Source organism: Pantherophis guttatus, chromosome 1, assembly GCF_059756535.1.
Source record: "Pantherophis guttatus breed Tessera chromosome 1, ASM5975653v1, whole genome shotgun sequence".
In the NCBI taxonomy this organism is placed as follows: domain Eukaryota; kingdom Metazoa; phylum Chordata; class Lepidosauria; order Squamata; family Colubridae; genus Pantherophis; species Pantherophis guttatus.
Genome location: NC_142063.1, coordinates 273,839,006 through 273,858,422, shown reverse-complemented (window position 1 = coordinate 273,858,422; position 19,417 = coordinate 273,839,006). Strand labels below are relative to the sequence as shown.

Below are 19,417 nucleotides of genomic sequence, written 5' to 3'. Positions count from 1 at the left end.
TTCGATTTCCTCCTGGCCATCATTTTCATTTATTAATTCTTCTTCTTCAGTGGTGTATTCTCCGGATTCTCTCGAAATCGCGTTTGTGGATTCGTTGATTATTTCTTGTTCAGTTTCTATTTCTTTGCTGTAGGCCCTGGTGTTGGGCCTATCTTTCTTAGACATTTTTAGGTATTTATTGAGTCAATTAACCATCCTCTGCTACCAGTTTGTTGCAATATTTTCAGGATCAGACTCAATAATAATAATAAGAGTTAGAGGTTTAAATATATTTCTCTTTAATTATAATAGGCATTCTATATTCACTGAATATTCACAGATAGAAGCGAAGAAAATGGTGAAGGTGGCTCCTTATATATACAAAGGGTGGAGCCAAGAGTGGGAGTGGTGAATTATGAATACATTAAGAATCAAAGAATAAGTTAACCCCTGATATCCCATATATACATTATTTACACATTAGGGAATAAGGCATTTACATCTGACACATTTATTTGATTTATAATTTGCAATGAATAATTTAAGAAAAGGATTGTGCTTAGCTTCTGTAAAAAAAAAAAAGGGTGTGTGTGTGAATATAAATAAAATTTCCAGTTATCTTATGTCTTTTAATGATGCAATGATCCACTGGTGTTTTTTTTCTGTGTATCCGACCACAAGTTGGGAACTGGAAGCAAGAAAATATGCTTAAAGTGGAAAAAAAATATGAATAAAATTATGCACAGTGAGAGGAGAATTGCTTTCTTTCAAAGCACCTAGTCATCTAATGAAGCTGAGTAAGGAAAATTCAAAAGAGGCAAAAGGGATATTTTTCACAGAAAAAATATGTTATCTGATCTGTTGATGAACAATATGATAATAGCCAATAGCTCTAATGTGAGATTAAATATGTGTGGCAAATAAGGCACTACAATTTAATTACGGTAGCTAACAATTTTCCTTGGTACCCCTTCCTATGGTATCTGTGCAAAAGAGGCAAAGGATGTCAGATTGACAGAAGCAATATTGTGACATTGTGATGCAAGTTCTGTCCGTTTTATACACGTCGCAACAGATCTTCTCCCAACCCCTTCAGGGTTGAACAAAAGAGAAACCAGAAGTTTGAATTATATCAGGAATGGAACAGGTTTTTGGTCATGGAAAGAAACAGGAGATGTTAATATTGAGCTTTGTACTGGAAAATGCTGGCATCATCAGAATAACCGATACATTTTGTGTAACAGAAACCTTGGGCTGGCACAGTAACATGGTTGACCTCTTAAACTTTCAGATTTTGCCAGGGAACAATGTCATTGCAAATAAATAAAATCTTATCAGCAGTCCTATTTTTAATCTGAATGATACAATCACTTTGCCCTCCTTGAATGGCTATGTGATGTCCTCATTGTTTTTACGGACACCTTTTTTTTTTTTAAAGTGCCACACCCACAACCAACTGGGATTTTGAAGACCAGTGATGTAGCGTACATGTAAAAGATAGGAAAGTTGATTTTATGAGTGTCATCGTTTAAATCATTTTTTTAAAGAAGGAACAGGTAAAAAAGAAACTGAGAAAGTATTTATGATTCTGTACAAATGATTTGCAATGGCAGTTTATTCATGACGGTGCTTTACGAAAAGTGTGGTATCTCAAAAGATCAAGATGATTGTGTTCTCTTCTCTCCCAAGTGTGACCATCTCAAGGGATTCCCCAGGCCATCTGCACACACACACACACACACACACACACACACACACACACACACACACAATGAATTGACATTAAGGCAAAGCAGCAATTATTTTGTTTCATCACAAAGGAAACAAAGGAAAGGTGAACCAAAAGGAAGGAATATAGATGTATTTATTAAATTCTACCATACCAAAGTTTATCAGTGGTTTACAGTACATTATTAAACCAATGTTAAAATCAGTATAATCAGCAATGAAAGACCTGTTCAAAACAAAATAATGAGTGAGTGAGTGAGCATCCTCTGATTAACAGAAAGTTCATCCCAAAGGCTGTAAGGAAAGGATCACTCCTAAATGGTTATGAAATTTATTTGCAGGAACAAGACATTAATATCCTCAGAAGGTCACAAGTGGAAGAAGGAGGGTTACATAGAACACATTACTTGGGCAAATTGGGATAACCCATAGTAACCTTTAAAGGTAAGAAGCAACATTTCATATCTGAAAACAAAGCGGCAACTAACATAGGACTCCTGGCATGGATGGAGTGAAGTCACTTGAGTTTGTCCAAACAGCAACTGCCGGTAGCTTTGCTTGAGTCCTACTAGCTTCTTTACTTCTTATCTATCTACGTAGCTTGCAGGTTTAGTAAAAATGTCTGCTGCACAAATAGCTTAGTAGTCAGAGGTGTTATTCAGCCAGTTTGGACCAGTTTGCCCGAACTGGTCGCAGAAATCGCGGGTGGGCCTGCCTACCCGCCCCAGCTCCATGCCATCCTATTTAGGCAGGTTTTTGAGGCCAGGAGCATGCACGGAAGGCCGGGCGCATGCGTGGACGTGACACGCACACACTCACAATTGCAAACCGGTAGGGAAAGTAAGTGAATACCACCCCTGGTATTCACTGGTACATGGGCTGACTAAAATGAGTAATGAAACAATAATAAGAAAATAAACATGTGTCTTCTCTTGGTTGTTTAATAAGGCTTCTCCTAGGTTGCTTACAAATTATGAAATATAGAGAATATTTTATTTGTAGAAGGGAGAAGTCCAGGGAACAAGTGGGACAACAATACCACTTAGTATTGGCTGGCACTGGTTCTCCAAGCATTTCCTGGCATTTATTTAGGGAGGCCAGCATCACACAGATCAACAACCCAGGAGGACTTTTGACAGAGAAAGAAAACTAAGTTGTTCTGTTTGTTGAATGCCTTTCACATATGCTTTTGGTTAAGAAAAATACAATAAGATATTGGGACAGTGAGCAGAGTTTACATCAGTCATTTACTGTAATCAGTCTAATGTTTCAGGCATCAGTGAAGTTAACTTGTTTGCATTTAATGTTGAAGTAATTACTCCCTAATTACCTCAATTTGTTTTCTTAAAAAAAAATAAATAAGCCAATGCAATAAACCTTTCACTCTCTACATTGAAGGAATTTTTTTTGACACCAGTTTTAGTATAAGTTGCTCTAACAGCATAATTCCCAAATGTAAATATATCAGGTGTATTTCTAAATTGCCTTTGTCAAGGAGTAACCAGCACTAATCTGTCCTTCCTGGGAGACTCTAAAGAGGCAAACATCTTTGGGAAATGCCAAGTTGAGTCATCTTGCCAGATTTAGATATCTTTAATTTGTTTCTTCTTAGCACAAGAAATCTGTCAGCAGTCTTCTTATATTTTCTTCCTCCTGTTTGTTCATGTATTTTAAAACTCATTTAACCTCATTCTGCCCTAGTGATATTTTAATTCCAGTTCAGCTCAAGCTGACAATCATGATAAGGCTAGAAAAATGTTTACAATTGATTGAAATTTCATTCCTGATAAGCTCTGATCACCCAGAACTGCATAGCCAAAACTTTTTTTGTACCCTTCAGGGCCTGGAAATTGAATACTGATGTCTCTTTCTTCCCCTGACTCTAATCACAAAACTGCTCTGCTTTTGTTCTTATTTCCATTTGTATACTGTATTTTAAGTACACAGCTATATACAACTATAGGTACATTATTTTAAAATGTTGAAATTAATAATTCCTAAAGCAATTTGTGACAGAATAGAATTATATCTCTGTTTATTCTGTGTTAATCTGAACATCTCACATTAATCTAGATGCCACAATTCACAATTCACACAACGATCTGCTACTAGTGTTACTAAGAACTTGTGTGGTGTGAAATTATTACTATTTTTTTCAGTTAATGGTAATCCAGTATTTGTCCATGTCTAATACATATTAAAATTGGTTACTTAGGTGATTGTATCAAGTATTTGACTATTCCATAAATTAGGTCTTCAATCTTTGTTGTTTGTTTAAAACAACAGGTATAATATTATGTGGAAACAGAATATGTATCTACTGATCTGTTAAGAATCAAGTAAATATATAAAGTTATATATGAGCCACAGACAACAAAAACACTTTTTGGAGCACACTATATTTTTAATCTAAACAGTTTAAATTCAAAGTTTAGTATTATAAAAAAGTATCAAATTCTAAGTGACATTTTTTTTAAAGACATAAAAATTCCTATGCATTATGGTTATCTTCTCCTTATGCCCAAATGTCTGGATAAAAACCTATTTTATATTGCTCAAATTGAATTTGAATAAAGTCATCTAATCACACATTCTTAGGCAATTATAAATGCAGATATAAATACAATATAGAGACCAAATCAGAACACAATCACCAAAAGCTATTCTACATATTATTGAGCAAAACTTCTGTTAATGAATTGAAAAGAATATTGATCATTGTTAACTATCACAGCTATCCTCTTTACTTTTTTTTAATATATACACTCAGTTACTTTATCCATTTGGTCTCTTTGGCTAAAATCTGTCCAAAATGTTAAGGTTTTCAAAACGATTCTTTCTTCTTTAAAAGCTTTTGGTATGAAGGACACATCTACAAATTCTTGTTCCTTTAAGGCATTATAGAAATTAACTGAAAATTCCTACCTCCATCAGATCGGAAGGAAAGGTATGAAAATTTGTAAGATCATCTCCCAGATGGCAAGAAAGATGCTCCAAGGGAGGGCTTGGCCTAATTTCATCTCCTTACCATAACTGTATATAATTTGTCCAATTTCTAGGTTTAACTTCAGAAGACCTGAGGCTCCTAAGGCTCCTAAATCTTAGCCTATCCATGTGTAAGAAGCAGCAAAGACGGACAAACCTGTTTTAGTTTCTTTGTCTCCTTATATATTATTATTATTATACCGACAATGCTGAACAAAATGTGTCCTTTTACTGCTATTTTGCGGCTTAACAGAATCAGCTCTGAGTGACAGAATGAACTTTCTTTCCCTTTACTGGCTGATTAAACCATCCCAAAACAAAATGATAGAAACTAAAATAAACATACTCCTGCCCTCCAGAAATTATAGGAAATTCAAGAAGACAAAATGTGTGTGTGTGTTTTTTTCCTCAAACTAGTGTGGTTGCAGTCTAGCTGTACAGCTGTATTTTTGAGAAAAGGTATCCATCTTTTCAACAAAGGCACCCTAAACTCTTTCTAAAATCTCTGTTCTTATATAAGGTGCATAAATCACCAACACTTTTTAATCTTTGATGTGGCTTTAAGAACATGCAACCTCAAACATAGAATATGTAACTTTGTGAGCTCAGTAGACTTCAGATCAAGCTGGTTCAATAATATTAACGGTTACATAAAAATAAGCAATTCTACTGAAAATGTGTGTGTGTGTATGTATGTGTATATATGTATGCACATACAAACACACACACACAAATATACATACTAGAAAACTAGCTTCTACAAGACAGAACATTATTCTTTTTAGAACAGATTAAATGCAAACTTTTACAACTCCAAGACATAGATTTCAGACAACAACAAAAAGGCACATACATTGTATGTGGTAATTGTTTAAAATAAGCTGTTACTACATTTTCACAGATTTTTTTTAAAAAAATGTCTGTTTAAATATCTCATTTCTACAAAGTGAATTTACATTTAAAGTACAAAGTGCAAATACTATGGTTGCTCTTTATTGACCTTTGGTGAGGGAATCTCCCACATGTCTGAGAGATCTGCCTTGGATATGAAGTGTTCAGCCTTGCTTCTTTGAGGATTGCTGCCAATAAAAATTTGAAAAATAGTCTTCAATGTTGTATGCTACAATAGTATACACAATGATATTAAAATAAGGAAGAACAGTTTTTACTAATATTTTGAGATGAATGTATTGTGATTAAAATAGAATATTCCATAGTGCTAAATGTATCACAACAGGATCTTGCAATGATCAGCTATCAATTATCAAAGGTTTGCAGTGCAAACAGTTCTCTCTTTTTATCCTTTGTTTCAACGGTAAGCAATAAAGCTTTTAGGAGAACTGATTTGCCTCTAGCTACTGTCATATTTGATAGAAAGTAAATCTGGTGGGTGTGGAAAAACTATTGCTTTCTTCTGAAGCTCTCAAAATTCTTTCTTTCTTTCTTTCTTTCTTTCTTTCTTTCTTTCTTTCTTTCTTTCTTTCTTTCTCCCTCTCTCTTTCTTTCTTTCTTCCCTCTCTCTCTCTCCCTCCCTTCTTCTCTCCCTCCCTCCCCCACCCTCTCTCTCTGATGTATAGCTGCAACTATACTCTGAGGGATTGACTCACTTTGATTACATCCGCCGAGCCCATCAGGTCTGGCAGAGAAAGTATGCTGTGAGTCCCCAGGGAATTACATTTGGTGGGTTCCAGGAATTGGAATATCATCCTCTCCTGTTTTTATGCTTTTTAATAATTATTTTTCATAGTACCAATATACTTTCTATAAGTTTATATACTTTTTTTTGGAATGTACATATATTTTCATGCATTTATTGTTTTAATTAAATATTGCATACTGCCCAGAATTACTTTCATATGAGCTGAGCAGCTGTACAAGTATGATAAATAAATACTGGAGTAAGATTTGTATTTTAATATAGAAAATTCTTAAAATGAATATAAAAATCAAACCAGAGACTTTTTAAAAAAAGGTTTTATGGACAAGGAACTTGAAAAAAAATCTGCAACTCTCATGTTGTACATATTGACTGCTCTATATGCAAAAATGGAAAGATACATTAATTCCCACAATGGAAGAGTAGATTGCAAAAATGATGGAGCTAGAGAAATGGCCAGATTAACTGCTTTAATCAAAGAAAAGGGTGCATCCAATTTTTGTTTCTGCTTGGAAACTGCTTCTAGATTTTATGCTTGAGACAGAAAAAAAAATGAAACTAAGTTTGGGATTTACTGAGTAGAAAAGTTTGTTGTTACAGAAATAGCTAGTATATAGTAAATAGTTGAGGTTATAATATTATTACCCTTAATCTATTGTGCTAAAAAGAGTTGGAAGCTATGCTTTTTTTTTCTCTTTACCTGACAGTAAAGATTCACAGTCTTTTCCTTCTTCCTCAATTTTCTACTATCTTTATTTTTACTTGTGGTTTATAGTTTGAAATATAGTTTAATTAAGCTTAATTAAAATCATATTTAAAAAACAATTATGATAAATAAATACATAAATAAATTTCAGTCCATAAGAACAAATTCCATCTATAAATGCAATTTTCACCTCGTGCCTGGAGCCAAAAACAGACTACCATATATCATCCAGAAATCTCTATAACCTTTAAATACCTTTATAATTGCAGCTCTATCACTTTCTCAAGATTTAGGCTAGGCCTCTTAAGAAATGGGCAAACCATTTCTTCTTCAGAACTCCTGGAGCCTCTCCTTCATTTTTTTAAAAAAGTGTTGATTACTGCCTTGATTCAACTCTTAATCTTTTTATGGACACTTTAATCAGCTAGGTGAGTGAGACTGCACATGAGCCAAGATCACTTCCCTGAGATTCACAGGTTTACAGAGCTTACAGAAAACATAACAAGACATCACTTCTCCAATCTCAATTGATTCCATCTATTTGGCTTCCAACTGAAAGCAAATGCAAGTGGTAATTTCCATGAAATGTTCAACCAAGTTATTGCAAGTTACATCAATCAGTTATTCTGGCCTATATTTTCCTAAGAGAGGTGAGCCACATTAACAATACAGTTGGCTGACATTCCATAGATGCATAAATAGTGTTGTGATAAGAGTTGTGAAGCTTATAAATCTAATAAATCCCTCCTGATTGCAAGAATAGGCTTGAATCAGAATTGTCCCTATTTTGGCCACCCCATTTTTTTTCACTTTCTGATAGGGTTGCTTCAGGTTTCTCTTCATCTATTTCATTTCCCAAAGTTAAGTGGCCAGGTAAAGACTCTCCATTTAGGAAAAGGTCAGAAAAGTCCTGTGGAGTCCTTTGCACTTTCTGAGCTGGGTTGTTGCTTGCAGACATTTCATTATCTGGCTAGATCATATCATCATTTCTCTTCTATTGGCAGGGCCGGATTTAGATGAAAAGAGGCCCTAGGCTATTCCACTTATAAGGCCCTTTCACCTATAGTGAAAGTGTAATTTTAATTTTGCTAACAATTTGAATGTAGGCCCCTCTTGATTTTGAGGCCCCCTCCTGATCTTGAGGCCCTAGGCTGAAGCCTAGTTAGCCTATAGGAAAATCCGGCTCTGTCTATTGGTATAGAAGAGAAATAAATCATATCATCATTTCTCTTCTATTGGTATATAAAAAAAACCCTGTCCAACAATCTGGCCATATTTGTATTTCAGAACTAACAAGGTGTCCCACAGGATTAGGTTCCAACTTTTGAGAAAACCATGTGTTCTCTGAAATCAGCCCTTTCTCCCGGCACAGACTGTGCCTCTGGTTAATCACAAGAAAGGGATTGTTGGAAACATCCTCTGGAACTAGATCACATAACATACACTTCAAGTTAAAAATGAGATCTAATGTGTGGCCAACTACATGTGTTGTGCAGTTAGATTTTTTGGCACCTAATGTTCAAAAGCAACCTAAATCCAAGGTGTTCAGTAATCTGGATATCTGGTTTATGGCTTGAGAGGAGGCCCTGGATCAGAGAGTGCAGTAATTTTCTCTCTTCCCATGAACCAGTCCATGCCAACATTTCCTGCTATACTTCCTCTGGCTTATCCTTATTCTTATCTTCTCCTCCTTTTCCAATCCACTTAGTAACCTAGCTTCCCACCAATCAACCAAGGGCCAGCTAATAATGCTCTTATTGTTGTCCAACTACAACAGAGCAGAATAACCTCGCCTAACAGCTAATTACTATCATATCATACATGCAAACTTCATTTTCTAATAACAAAAAGTTGGCCCTCTTCAGCCTTCCATCCTGCTAAAATCAGATGCCCTGGTTCCAATTCTGTGGAATCAAAGGAAGCAGGGAGAAACCCATTTTCACTGTTTTCTCGCTCCAGGGCAGCTGCCCTCCTCCTTCAGAGAACAGGTAAATCTATCCTGAAACCTTCAGCATCAGGTACAGCATTTGCCATTCATAGTCCTATATTTGTGTGGATGAGACCTCTCTCAAAAGTCAAACTATAGTGAAAGTAAAGTAGTTCAGATCTCCTTGGTTACATCACTTCACAATAGCAGCGATGGTACCTCAGGCATAAATCCTTTCCCCCATCACCTTATGCAGAAAAGATTTTTTCCCTCCTCTGGTCAATTATATTTTAGCACAGTCCTTTTTCATAAATGCTAGTTTACTGAATGACGGCCATTCAAACCATGACTTCTCACCTGCAGTCTGAAAGTATTTTAGACCACAACTCTATTGCTCCAATTTACCACTTCATAATGTGTGTATTGAGTCTTGGATCATTTGTGGCCCATTCCCTAATGGAAATGGAGCTGATTGTTGTCTTTAAGGTAAGCAGTTCCTTTTTAAATGTTTCTTGTGAAGCAGATTCAATTCCAAAGCCTTCCTTTCAAGCGAGGGCTCTCCTAATGAAAGCCCCCTTTGGCATCTGTGAGGATCCTTTATGGCCTCCCATTGCTGTAGCAGTTAACTGCCAACAGATGGTTTGTACAGCTAGGGCCATTTCAAGGCTATCACTTCACAGGACGAGCTTTTAAAATAATTGCAAATGAGTCAGCAGAAATATTGGATCAAATAATTCTTTAAGAAAAAGAGAGAAAAGATAGCACTATTGCACTATATCCTTTACATGTTATCAGATGACCGGAAAGCTGGAAGAGGCCAGAGGGGAGAAAAATAAAGCCAGTTTTGGATTTGAATGAAGAATAAGTCACATGCTCACAGCCACAACAATTACATAATCAAAATAAATGGCTGGGGCAGTTCCAGGTTCTACCAGAGTTAGGGTTTTCAGGCCACCTTGCTCAAAATGTAAGAAATGTTTAGGGAATTAAATCAATGAGTGGTGTAGAAAGGAGTGCTTTGGATTTCTTCTGGATTCTTCCAAATGTGTGAAAAATCTTTACTAAATTCTCACTGTTTTAGAGAGGATAAATGTCAAGACAGTGGCAGAAAATGAGAAATAATCACATATAACCTGGTAGCTAGTTTCTCTCCTTGCAGAGGTAACTTTGGTAGTTACTTTGTGAATGCTTTCTCACATTACCCAACCAGGCAAATTCCAAATGCTATCAAGAGAATGGAAAAGTTCTCCCCCACCCTTCTTATACATACCTGCCTGTTAGAAGGAGTACTTTCAGCATGTCTTCTGGGAACTGCTGAGGAGAAAAAAGAGACAGGAAGTTATTTGAGAGTAAACGGGATTCTATGTAACAATTTAAACAGACTTTAAACCTTTCAGATATGCATTTAAGTTATCCCTTAGCACTAGAACTAGATGCTCTAAATTTGATGATCTTGCTTGGCTTGTGGGGAAAGTCCTGATCATAGAGCAATTCTTCCACTTAGTGTTGTGGCCCGCCAGCGGCCTGCGCGGATCGTGGCTGATTCTGACGAAGAGGAGGTTGGTGTGGTGTCACGCCAGCAGCCTGCACAGCCAGCACTCGCGTTGGACAGCGAGGAGGCTGAAGACGATGTGGTGCCAGAGGCAGAGACTCAGCCAGGGCCTTCAGAACCTCCAGAGGCTGCTTCAAGTGGAGAGAGCAAAGTTGAGGAGCCCCTCCTCAATGCTCGAGAACGCAGGGCTGCCAAAAGGCAGGAGTGGCTACTCAGGAGGAGGAGGTCTACTCGAGAGTAGGGCTTGAGGATAATTGGCCACTCCCTTAGCCTATTTAAGTCGCACACAGCTAGTGCTTTCTTGCTGGAAACAACTCGTATTTATTATCAGAGTATTTTGGTTTATCATATCTTGTTTTCTGGGCTGGTTGCCAACCTTTGCCGGTCTTGTTTATTCTTGCTACTTAATAAATTTGATAAGGACCATTGGTGTGTGTCAATATCCTTGGAAATCCGGAGCTGGGGCAGAACACTTAGCCACCAAAACCTCAGACTGAAACTAGACTGGAGATTCAGCTGGGCTAAATCGGGAGCTTTGCTAATTTTGTACTTTGTATATTATACTAGTTTTATTTGCTTTATGGAATTCCAAAGGTTTTTATTTCTTTTAACTATCAGTTAAATTTCATGACACACCATAAACTTTTAGTAAGGTGCTTTCTCCAACGCTGAATAGTGCCTGATAGGAACAGCATACTTTTTGTAGATGCTCTTTTTCCGAATGCCAGATGAGATATCTGGCCAAAACATTCTGCCTTTAGACATTTGCTAATTTCCAAAATTTATTTTGCTTTTAATTGTTTTAATGTCTGTCTTTACCATTTCTTCTTCTTCAAATGTTGTGATGATAAATGCCACTTTATATGCAGCTCAAAAAGCACAATTCACACTCAAGAGGAAGATATTAGCTAGGCTGGGGAATATCCTTTTTGCAGAAAAAACAACAATGTTTAACCTTTTTTCAAGTAACTGGAAAGATCCCCAAACAAGTCATTAAGAATTGAGCTGATTACTGAAAGTGGGAATAAAACCTGGAGATGAACCGAGGGTGAAATAGAGGCAGTACCATGAGGTCACGATAAGAAGTCATCCCTCAAAGGAGTGGAATAGTTTTCAGACTTTGCTAACAACCATTCTAAATCTGGATTACAAATAACTCATTAAGAAATAGAAGAAGCAAACTCAATTCCATTGATGTTGGCCAGTCATCTCATTTAATAGCAGCTAAACCAGTATTTTTCAACTCAGAAAAGTATGGGCTTGAACTCCGAGCATGCTGGCTGGGAAATTCTGGGAGCTGACCTCCAAACACCTTAAAGTTGCCATTAAAAAAAACAAAAAAACAAACCTGAGCTATATAGTACAAGAGCTAGTAAGGAATTCCACTTACTATGACGTTTCTTTGTATCTGCTTTATTGTCTTCTTTTGTTACACCTAGGCAACCCATTAGTTCCAGAACGGTCAAAGATTTGTCATTGTTCACATCACAGTATTCCACAAACTTTTTCACACACTTTTTGGGCTTGGATTTTTTCCTCAAGAATTTCTTAAAAGGTTTGATTTCTTTTTTGCCGATGTCACCACTAGCATTTTTATCCAGTTGCTTAAAATACCAATGAACAACTCTTTCCTCCAGGGTATGGTTTGGATCTGGTTCTGAAAGCCTTCAACAAAAGAAAGAGTTCATTAATTGGTTAAATGATGAAAAGGGCAAAGTAACTTTTTGGAAAGAGGAATTTAGGACAAAATTGAATGTAACTTTATATTTGAATTCAGTTCAATTAATATAACTGTGTGTGTGAACATATGAGTGTGCCTTCAGGTCAGGGGTGACTTAGTTCCTATACTTTTCTTGGCACCGTTTTGGGAACGTGGTTTGTCATTTTTTCGGTAAAGTAGACCACAACATACTTCTTGGTAAGCTAGAAAAAGTGGGATATTTGGCATCACCACCTGATGGATTTGTAACCAGCTGCAAACCGTACTTAATGAGTAGACCTTAATGGTGCTGCATCTACATGGAGGGAAGTAAGCAGTGGGATACCACAAGGTTCTGTCTTAGACCCAGTACTCTTCAATATCTTCATAAATAGATGAGGGAATAGCAAGGGAACTTATCAAATTTGCAGATGATACTAAGGTGGCAGGAATAGCCAACACCCCAAATCAGGGGTCTGAAACCTTAAATACTCAAAGAGCCATTTGGACCTGTTTCCCACAGAAAAGAAAACACCAGGAGCCACAAAACCTGGATGGGTATGGTCACTCACTTCCACCAGTAACATGACCCCCTAGCCATGCCTACCCAGCCAGTCATTAGGGCAGAGAACCAGTTGTTAAAAAACACTGGGAACCACAAAATCCTTTTGACATATCTCTCTCTCCCCTCCCTCCCTCTCTCCCCCCTCTCTCCCTCTCTCTCTGAATTTCTCTATGTCTCTCTCTCTCACCCTCTCTCTGTATCTCATTGTCTCTGCCCTGGCCGCTTCTTCATCCCCCGCCATCACCCTTACCTTCTCCGGCCAGGCGAGGAGTGACTGGGAGGGGAGTGCGAGGGGCGGGGCCAGCCAGTGGTGGGCTCACCTGACAGGGAGCCACAGCAGAGGGCCCAAAGAGCCACATGCAGGTCCGGAGCCGCAGGTTGCTGACCCCTGCCCTAAATGATAGGCTCAAGATCCAGATTGATCTTGATAGACTTGAACCCTGGGCCCTATCTAACAAAATGATATTCAGCGTAGAGAAAAATAAAGTCTTACACTTAAGCAAGAAAAACTAAAAGAACACATACAGATTAAGTGAAACCTTGCTTAATAGCAGTAACTATGAGAGGGATCTTGGAATCCTAGTGGACAATCAATTAAATACAAACCAGCAGTATGTGGCAGCAGCCAAAAAAGCCAATGCAATCCTATGTTGCATTAACAGAGGGATTGAATCAAGATCACGTGAGGTATTAGTAATGCTCTATAAAGCCTTAGAATATACCTAGAAACCTAGAAAACACCTAGAATACTATATCCAGTTTTGGTCACCACACTATAAAAAAAGATGTTGAAAGAGTACTGAGTACTCAGAGTACAGAGAACAAAGACGATTAGGAGCCTGGAGGCTAAAACATATGAAGGATGGTTGCAAGAACTGAGCATGGCTAGTCTAGTGGCTAGTCTAATGAAGCGAAGGACCAGGGGTGACATGATAGCAGTGTTCCAATATTTGAGGGGCTGTCACAGAGAGGAGGGGGACAATCTTTTTTCCAAAGTACCCAAAGGCCAGACAAGGAACAATGGATGGAAACTGATCAAGGGAGAGATTCAATCTAGAAATAAGAAGAAAGTTTCTGACAGAACAATCAAATAATGGAATGGCTTGCCTTCAGAAGATGTGGGAGCTTCATCACTGGAGGCTTTCAAGAAGAGACTGGACAGCCACTTTTCAGAAATGGTATAGGGTCTCCTGCTTGAGCATGGGGTTGGACTAAATGATCTACAAGAAGATCCCTTCCAATTCTGTTATTCTGTCATTGTCTCCTTACTAGGGCTGAGAAAGAGGGACTAGCTCAAGGTCACCCAGATGGCTCCATGCCTAAAATGGGATTGGTATTCCTGGTTTCCTGGTTTTTAGCATGGTGCCTAAACTTCTATCCTAAACTAGCTCTCTAATTAAACATGACTGCTCATATTTTAAACATTTTTTCTTTTGGTCAATTCAAAACAATACTTTTACAGTAGCTTCTGAAGGTCTCTGGATCTCACCCAAAGCTTTGGGGAGGATGACCTGGAGCCTCAACTTCTATGGAACTAGTTTAAGTATTTAAGAACTACGCTACATTCCTCTTCATTACTATCTCATGCCAAGAGATAATAATACACAATAGAATATGTACAAAAATCGCATGGGAAAATCAATAAACTGTAGAAAAACATCTTTGCAGATGAGGTTGTCCATCATTTGTCTTCTCTCCCATAAACTCTTGAATGACTGGCGTGGGAAAAAGATTGGAAATCTCAAGTTAATTTCTCTTCAAAATATTTTAAAAGGTTGTATTGTTTGCTTTTATGCCTACACTTCCTTCAGTTCTATATAGTTTTATTATTACACTCAGTAGGACTAATTCTAGAATACATGTGTAGGATTAAACATTTAATGTTATTAAAGCAAACAAGTTATCATATGCATCAGTACATCTAATTTCCATATTATAGGCATGTTCTGAATAAAAAATATGTTCATTGTCTCTGTTTTTTTAGATCACATTTGCCAGTTACAGTGACCTATGTCTCAATTCTGTTTTTTTAAGTCCAAAACACAAATGAATTGCATTGTAAATAACTAGATAAATTATGGATTTTAAATTCATTTGGTTTCAAGACATTTTCATTGGGAAATAAGAGTTTGAATTCAACTTAAATAAGCCGGTTTTGTAGGACCTTTACTGCTAAAATATTTCTTCCTCTCTTCCTCCTTAAATCAAATTTAGTTTTTTTTAAACAGTGAAAGATAAACTATATTAACAGAAAAACATACAGTACAGTAGTGGTGATACAATGAAAAAAGAACTTGCATATATTACAGTGATTAAAATAAATTAATAAAAAATATTAAGAACCTAATAATAAAAAACAAAAAAGATCCACATAATATCAATTTAGTATCAGTATGGAAATAATTGTCTTTAGGTTTCCTATTGAATCAAGATGAAATAAAAACAGATTGTTCCATCTCCCATCCATTTTTGAATATAAAGACTTTTCAAAAACATCTAACTCATACGGTATCTTGAATCTTTTCCTTAATATCAGGGGGCTGTTTCTTTCTAATTGCTGAAGAATATCATAAAGCTTTTCATAAAATGGCAATATCCATAGTAAAGTTTAACATTGCATTTACATCTTTAATTGTTATAGCTTTTTGACAATAATATTTTAATATATGTTATGATTTGAGACCAAAACAAAGCTATGGCTGGACAAAACCAATTCATATTCAGTGCTAGAAATTTTAGTAAAATTTCTAACAATACCATCACAAAAAATATGATTTGCAACTTTTTAAAAATGTCTTTGAAGAAAATAATATTTTTGGTCAATTGACTTCTTTTTTAAATTATAAGGCACATGTTTTACGTTTCTTAAAATCTGGACCCACAAGTCTGAATACTTCCTTTCTTCATTCTACAATTTATACATATAAACAATACTAACCTTTATTCTATTTTTCATTCCAAATGAAATTGAATTGTTCATTTCACTTTGTCCATTGCAATTCTTAAGGTTCTTAAGTTTTCAGGTATTAATGGGGCTGCTAAAACATCTGGAATGTACTGTTTTGTCAATCTCCCTCCCTCTCTCCCTCCCTCCCATAGCCTACTAGGATTCCCAATGGTTTACAATAACAACAAAAATTCTAAAAACACAATTAAAACTGAAATAATACCACAAATCCAAATCTATAATACAAACAACAGATGGCATCTCCCTACCCCTCCCTAAACTCAATTTTACCAATCTCCAAAAAGCCTTCAGGATGGGCACTAACTTAGCCTTAAGAAGGTGGCTTTCAAAATACAGGGCTGCAGCAGAAATGCATATACCTTCATGTAAAAATATTTGAGTTTGGTTTTTCTCTAGCCACTCTTTTTTCAGCAACTTAATTTGTAAAAGTGTTTTGTTATTTGACAGTTGGCAGGCAGCAAGTTAAATGTAGATTTAATCTTATTTAAGACTTAAACTCATAATTAATTATGTCAGTGAGTTTGTTTTAAACTGATGAATTCTGGATCTTACATAGAAATCCTGGCCAACCTTCGACAAAACACACAGAGATGTACTAGTAGACCCAAATTTGTCTTCTTACCCACCACTCTTCCAGAGTAGAGTCTGGGATCTTTAATTTCCATAGTCCTATGGCCCAAACCCAGCTAAGAGTACTTCCCATTCAATCTGGTCAAAATTGAGTTAGTCATGAGCAGATTAAGTTGCTTTGCTTTCAAAGCATTTTACTTATAAGTAATTTTAATTGGGACTATGCTCTGCTAAATTTTATTTTTACTGCTGACATTTCTGTACCATTCTATTCCAAACAGTCTTGAACAGTATACAACAACAGAATAAAAACAGCAGGAAAAAAAATAATAACATAAACCATACAAGAGCAGATACTTTATATTCAAGTTTGCTGCATTAAAAAAAAATCCAATAACGATTACTTTGTGTTTATATGGAACAAATTCATACTATTATTTTATCTAGGATAGATGAAATGTAGACACTAAAAACAACAAAAGCATGAGATGTTATTGTGTAAAATACAGTTCTTATTTTAGATGAATTATATAGTTCTTTAATTTCTGTTATTGCACCAATATTTTTCAGCCATTTCAAATGGATTATCAGTGGATGTTGTGGCCTATAATTAGCAAGGGAATGCTGATAAACACCACAGAACCAGTGAGAGAAGTGAAAATAGTTTGTCCGACAGCAAAATCCTGCACAGGTTTTGCAAAAAGGAGGAGATGTCCACTCCTTTTGGGAAAGAAGAACCCACCTGCTGGAAGACACTGCAGGATCAGAAACAGCATGCACCATATCTGTGGAAAGTGCATCTAGAACACTGGTCAGAAATTCATTCTTTTTGGCACCTGGACAACCTAAAATGAAAAAAAAACCTATCCTTTATTATTTGCATTAGTTCAGTTTGCTTTATTGGAGAGCTGCAATTGAGCTGGAAAAGGAATATCATGGTGTTGTATTTTAGGATTGCTCTGAAAATGACCCTGGGTGAATCATCTAAGGTTCAGAGAACTTCCATAGAACAGAGAAGAAGTTCATATTTTTATAAAATGAAGCTGCTCAAGTTATTGAAGTTATAATGTTGCCAAAGATAATTTTTACTGAGTGTAATAGAAATGTTTTATAATTTCTTACATCGGTATGGTTTTGATGACACCACAAAGACATATTTTGTGTAATCTCAACCCAATTTCCATCAAGAGGAATCTTCATATTCTGTTTGCTCAAGAACTCCATCTGTCCCTTTTTAATCCTAGAGAAGTTTGTCCTTCAAATGGTTCAATAACATTTGGAGTTTCTCCCACATTTTTATTTGGTGCTGATTGTTCAGTTAACTCTTCTCTTGTCATCGCCATCCAGCTCAGGTTCCACCACTACCACCATCCCTTTTCTTTTTACCTTACCCCCATCTCCATCCTTTTATTTTCTTCCCTCTGAGTTTTTCTGCTAAAAAGACAAAGTATCTTTACATGAGGGACTTGTGTGTGTCTCTGTGTGACAGGGATTTGTGAGAGTATGTGGTTGGAATATGCATATGCATATTCCATATACATATCTAAATCTCAACCAACAAATTCTCTGTCTTACACATTGGCAAAAAAATAAATAAATCAGAACACAAAATATAAGCTGGGTGGATATGACCTCGTAGATGACCCTCACTCTGTCAAGGACCTTGGAGTACTCATCTCTAATGATCTAAGTGCCAGAGTTCACTGTAACAACATTGCCAAAAAGGCATTCAGAGTTGTTAACCTAATCTTGCGTAGCTTCTTCTCTGGTAATATTGTACTGCTAACTAGAGCATACAAAACATTTGCTAGACCAATTCTCAAATACAGCTCATCTGTCTGGAACCCGCACTGCATATCAGACATTAATACAATCGAACGAGTCCAGAGATATTTCACGAGAAGAGTCCTCCACTCCTCTGCTCGCAACAGAATACCTTATGCCACCAGATTTGAAATTTTGGGCTTAGACAATTTAGAACTTCGCCATCTTCAGTCCGATCTAAGCATAGTACATAAAATTATCTGCTACAACATCCTACCTGTCAATGAATACTTCAGCTTCAACCATAACAATACACGAGCACACAAAAGATACAAACTTATGGTAAACCGCTCCAAACTTGATTGCAGAAAATATGACTTCAGGAATGCATTACCTGATTCTGTGGTTTCTTCCCCAAACCCCTAAAACTTTAACCTTAGATTGTCTACTGTTGACCTCACCCCATTCCTAAGAGGTCTTTAAGGGACATGCATAAGCGCACCGGCATGCCTACCGTCCATGTCCTAATGTTCCCTTTTATTTGTATCCATTTTATTTGTATCCATTTCATGTATTCATGTATTCATAATCATGTTTATACTTATATCTGTTATCTAATACATGCTTGATGAAATAAATAAAAATAAAAAATAAATAAATATGGAGAATCAGTTAAATTTATAAAAGAAATATTTTTTCAGTACTTAATTAGAAGTCATTAATTTCAACACTACAAAACATTTCTTCTTCTGTTCTGTCTTTTTGTTTTTAGTGTGGATTTTAAGTGGATTTTAAGTTTACATACTTATATAGTGTGAATAAGAGTGTGTGTTTGTGTATGTGTAAGTAAAACAAATGTTTATTGGCTGGAAGAGAAATTTCCTAGATAGGTTTTTAGATGGAGTTGGTGACCCTGGATGAGCAAGAGAAGAATAATTTTTATTTCCAATCTTGTTGGGTAGAATTGTGTGTTTCTCTTAAATTCAAGATTATCTTCTTTTCAAGTAAATGTTATGTTTTTTTATTCATGTAGTTTTTAAACTTATTAGGGTTTCAAAAATAGAAATAATTAGAAAATAATTTATAATAAATTATTTTATCAGTAATAAAACCTCTCTATAAATCTACATAGCAAAAACCATAGAGCAGCTAAAGCCAACAAGCAGGAAAATGGAACAGAAGGCAGCATAGATTTAATCAAAAGTTCACATAGTTTTGGGCAGATGCATGCATGCCATTACATCTTCAGATGATTGCCAAAGACAAAGTCTTTAAAGCATAAATATTTCAAACTAATGTCTGTCTGTTTGCTTACAA

The 19,417-nt window shown here is 36.2% G+C and overlaps 1 protein-coding gene and 1 long non-coding RNA gene across 9 annotated transcripts in view; one reads left to right on the top strand and one right to left on the bottom strand.

Moving 5' to 3' along the window:
- Positions 1 to 1,825: 1,825 nt before the first annotated feature.
- Positions 1,826 to 19,417, bottom strand: part of SMOC2 (SPARC related modular calcium binding 2) — a 129,879-nt gene continuing 112,287 nt past the window's right edge. For 4 of the 8 annotated variants that reach the window (XM_034428420.3, XM_034428417.3, XM_034428418.3 and 1 more), the window contains exons 10-13: positions 17,079 to 17,181; positions 11,925 to 12,199; positions 10,253 to 10,296; positions 1,826 to 5,771 (exon numbers count right to left, since the gene is read on the bottom strand). In XM_034428420.3, the coding sequence (XP_034284311.2) occupies positions 5,748 to 5,771; positions 10,253 to 10,296; positions 11,925 to 12,199; positions 17,079 to 17,181 (446 nt within the window). In that variant the 3' untranslated portion in view covers positions 1,826 to 5,747. The remainder of the gene's footprint in view (positions 5,772 to 10,252; positions 10,297 to 11,924; positions 12,200 to 17,078; positions 17,182 to 19,417) is intronic. The other 4 variants (XM_034428419.3, XM_087882921.1, XM_034428422.3 and 1 more) reach the window with 1 other exon arrangement.
- LOC148116856 (uncharacterized) lies at positions 9,397 to 18,771 on the top strand. Its single transcript, XR_015731445.1, has 2 exons — positions 9,397 to 9,468; positions 16,907 to 18,771. It is a non-coding gene; the product is annotated as an uncharacterized LOC148116856 (long non-coding RNA).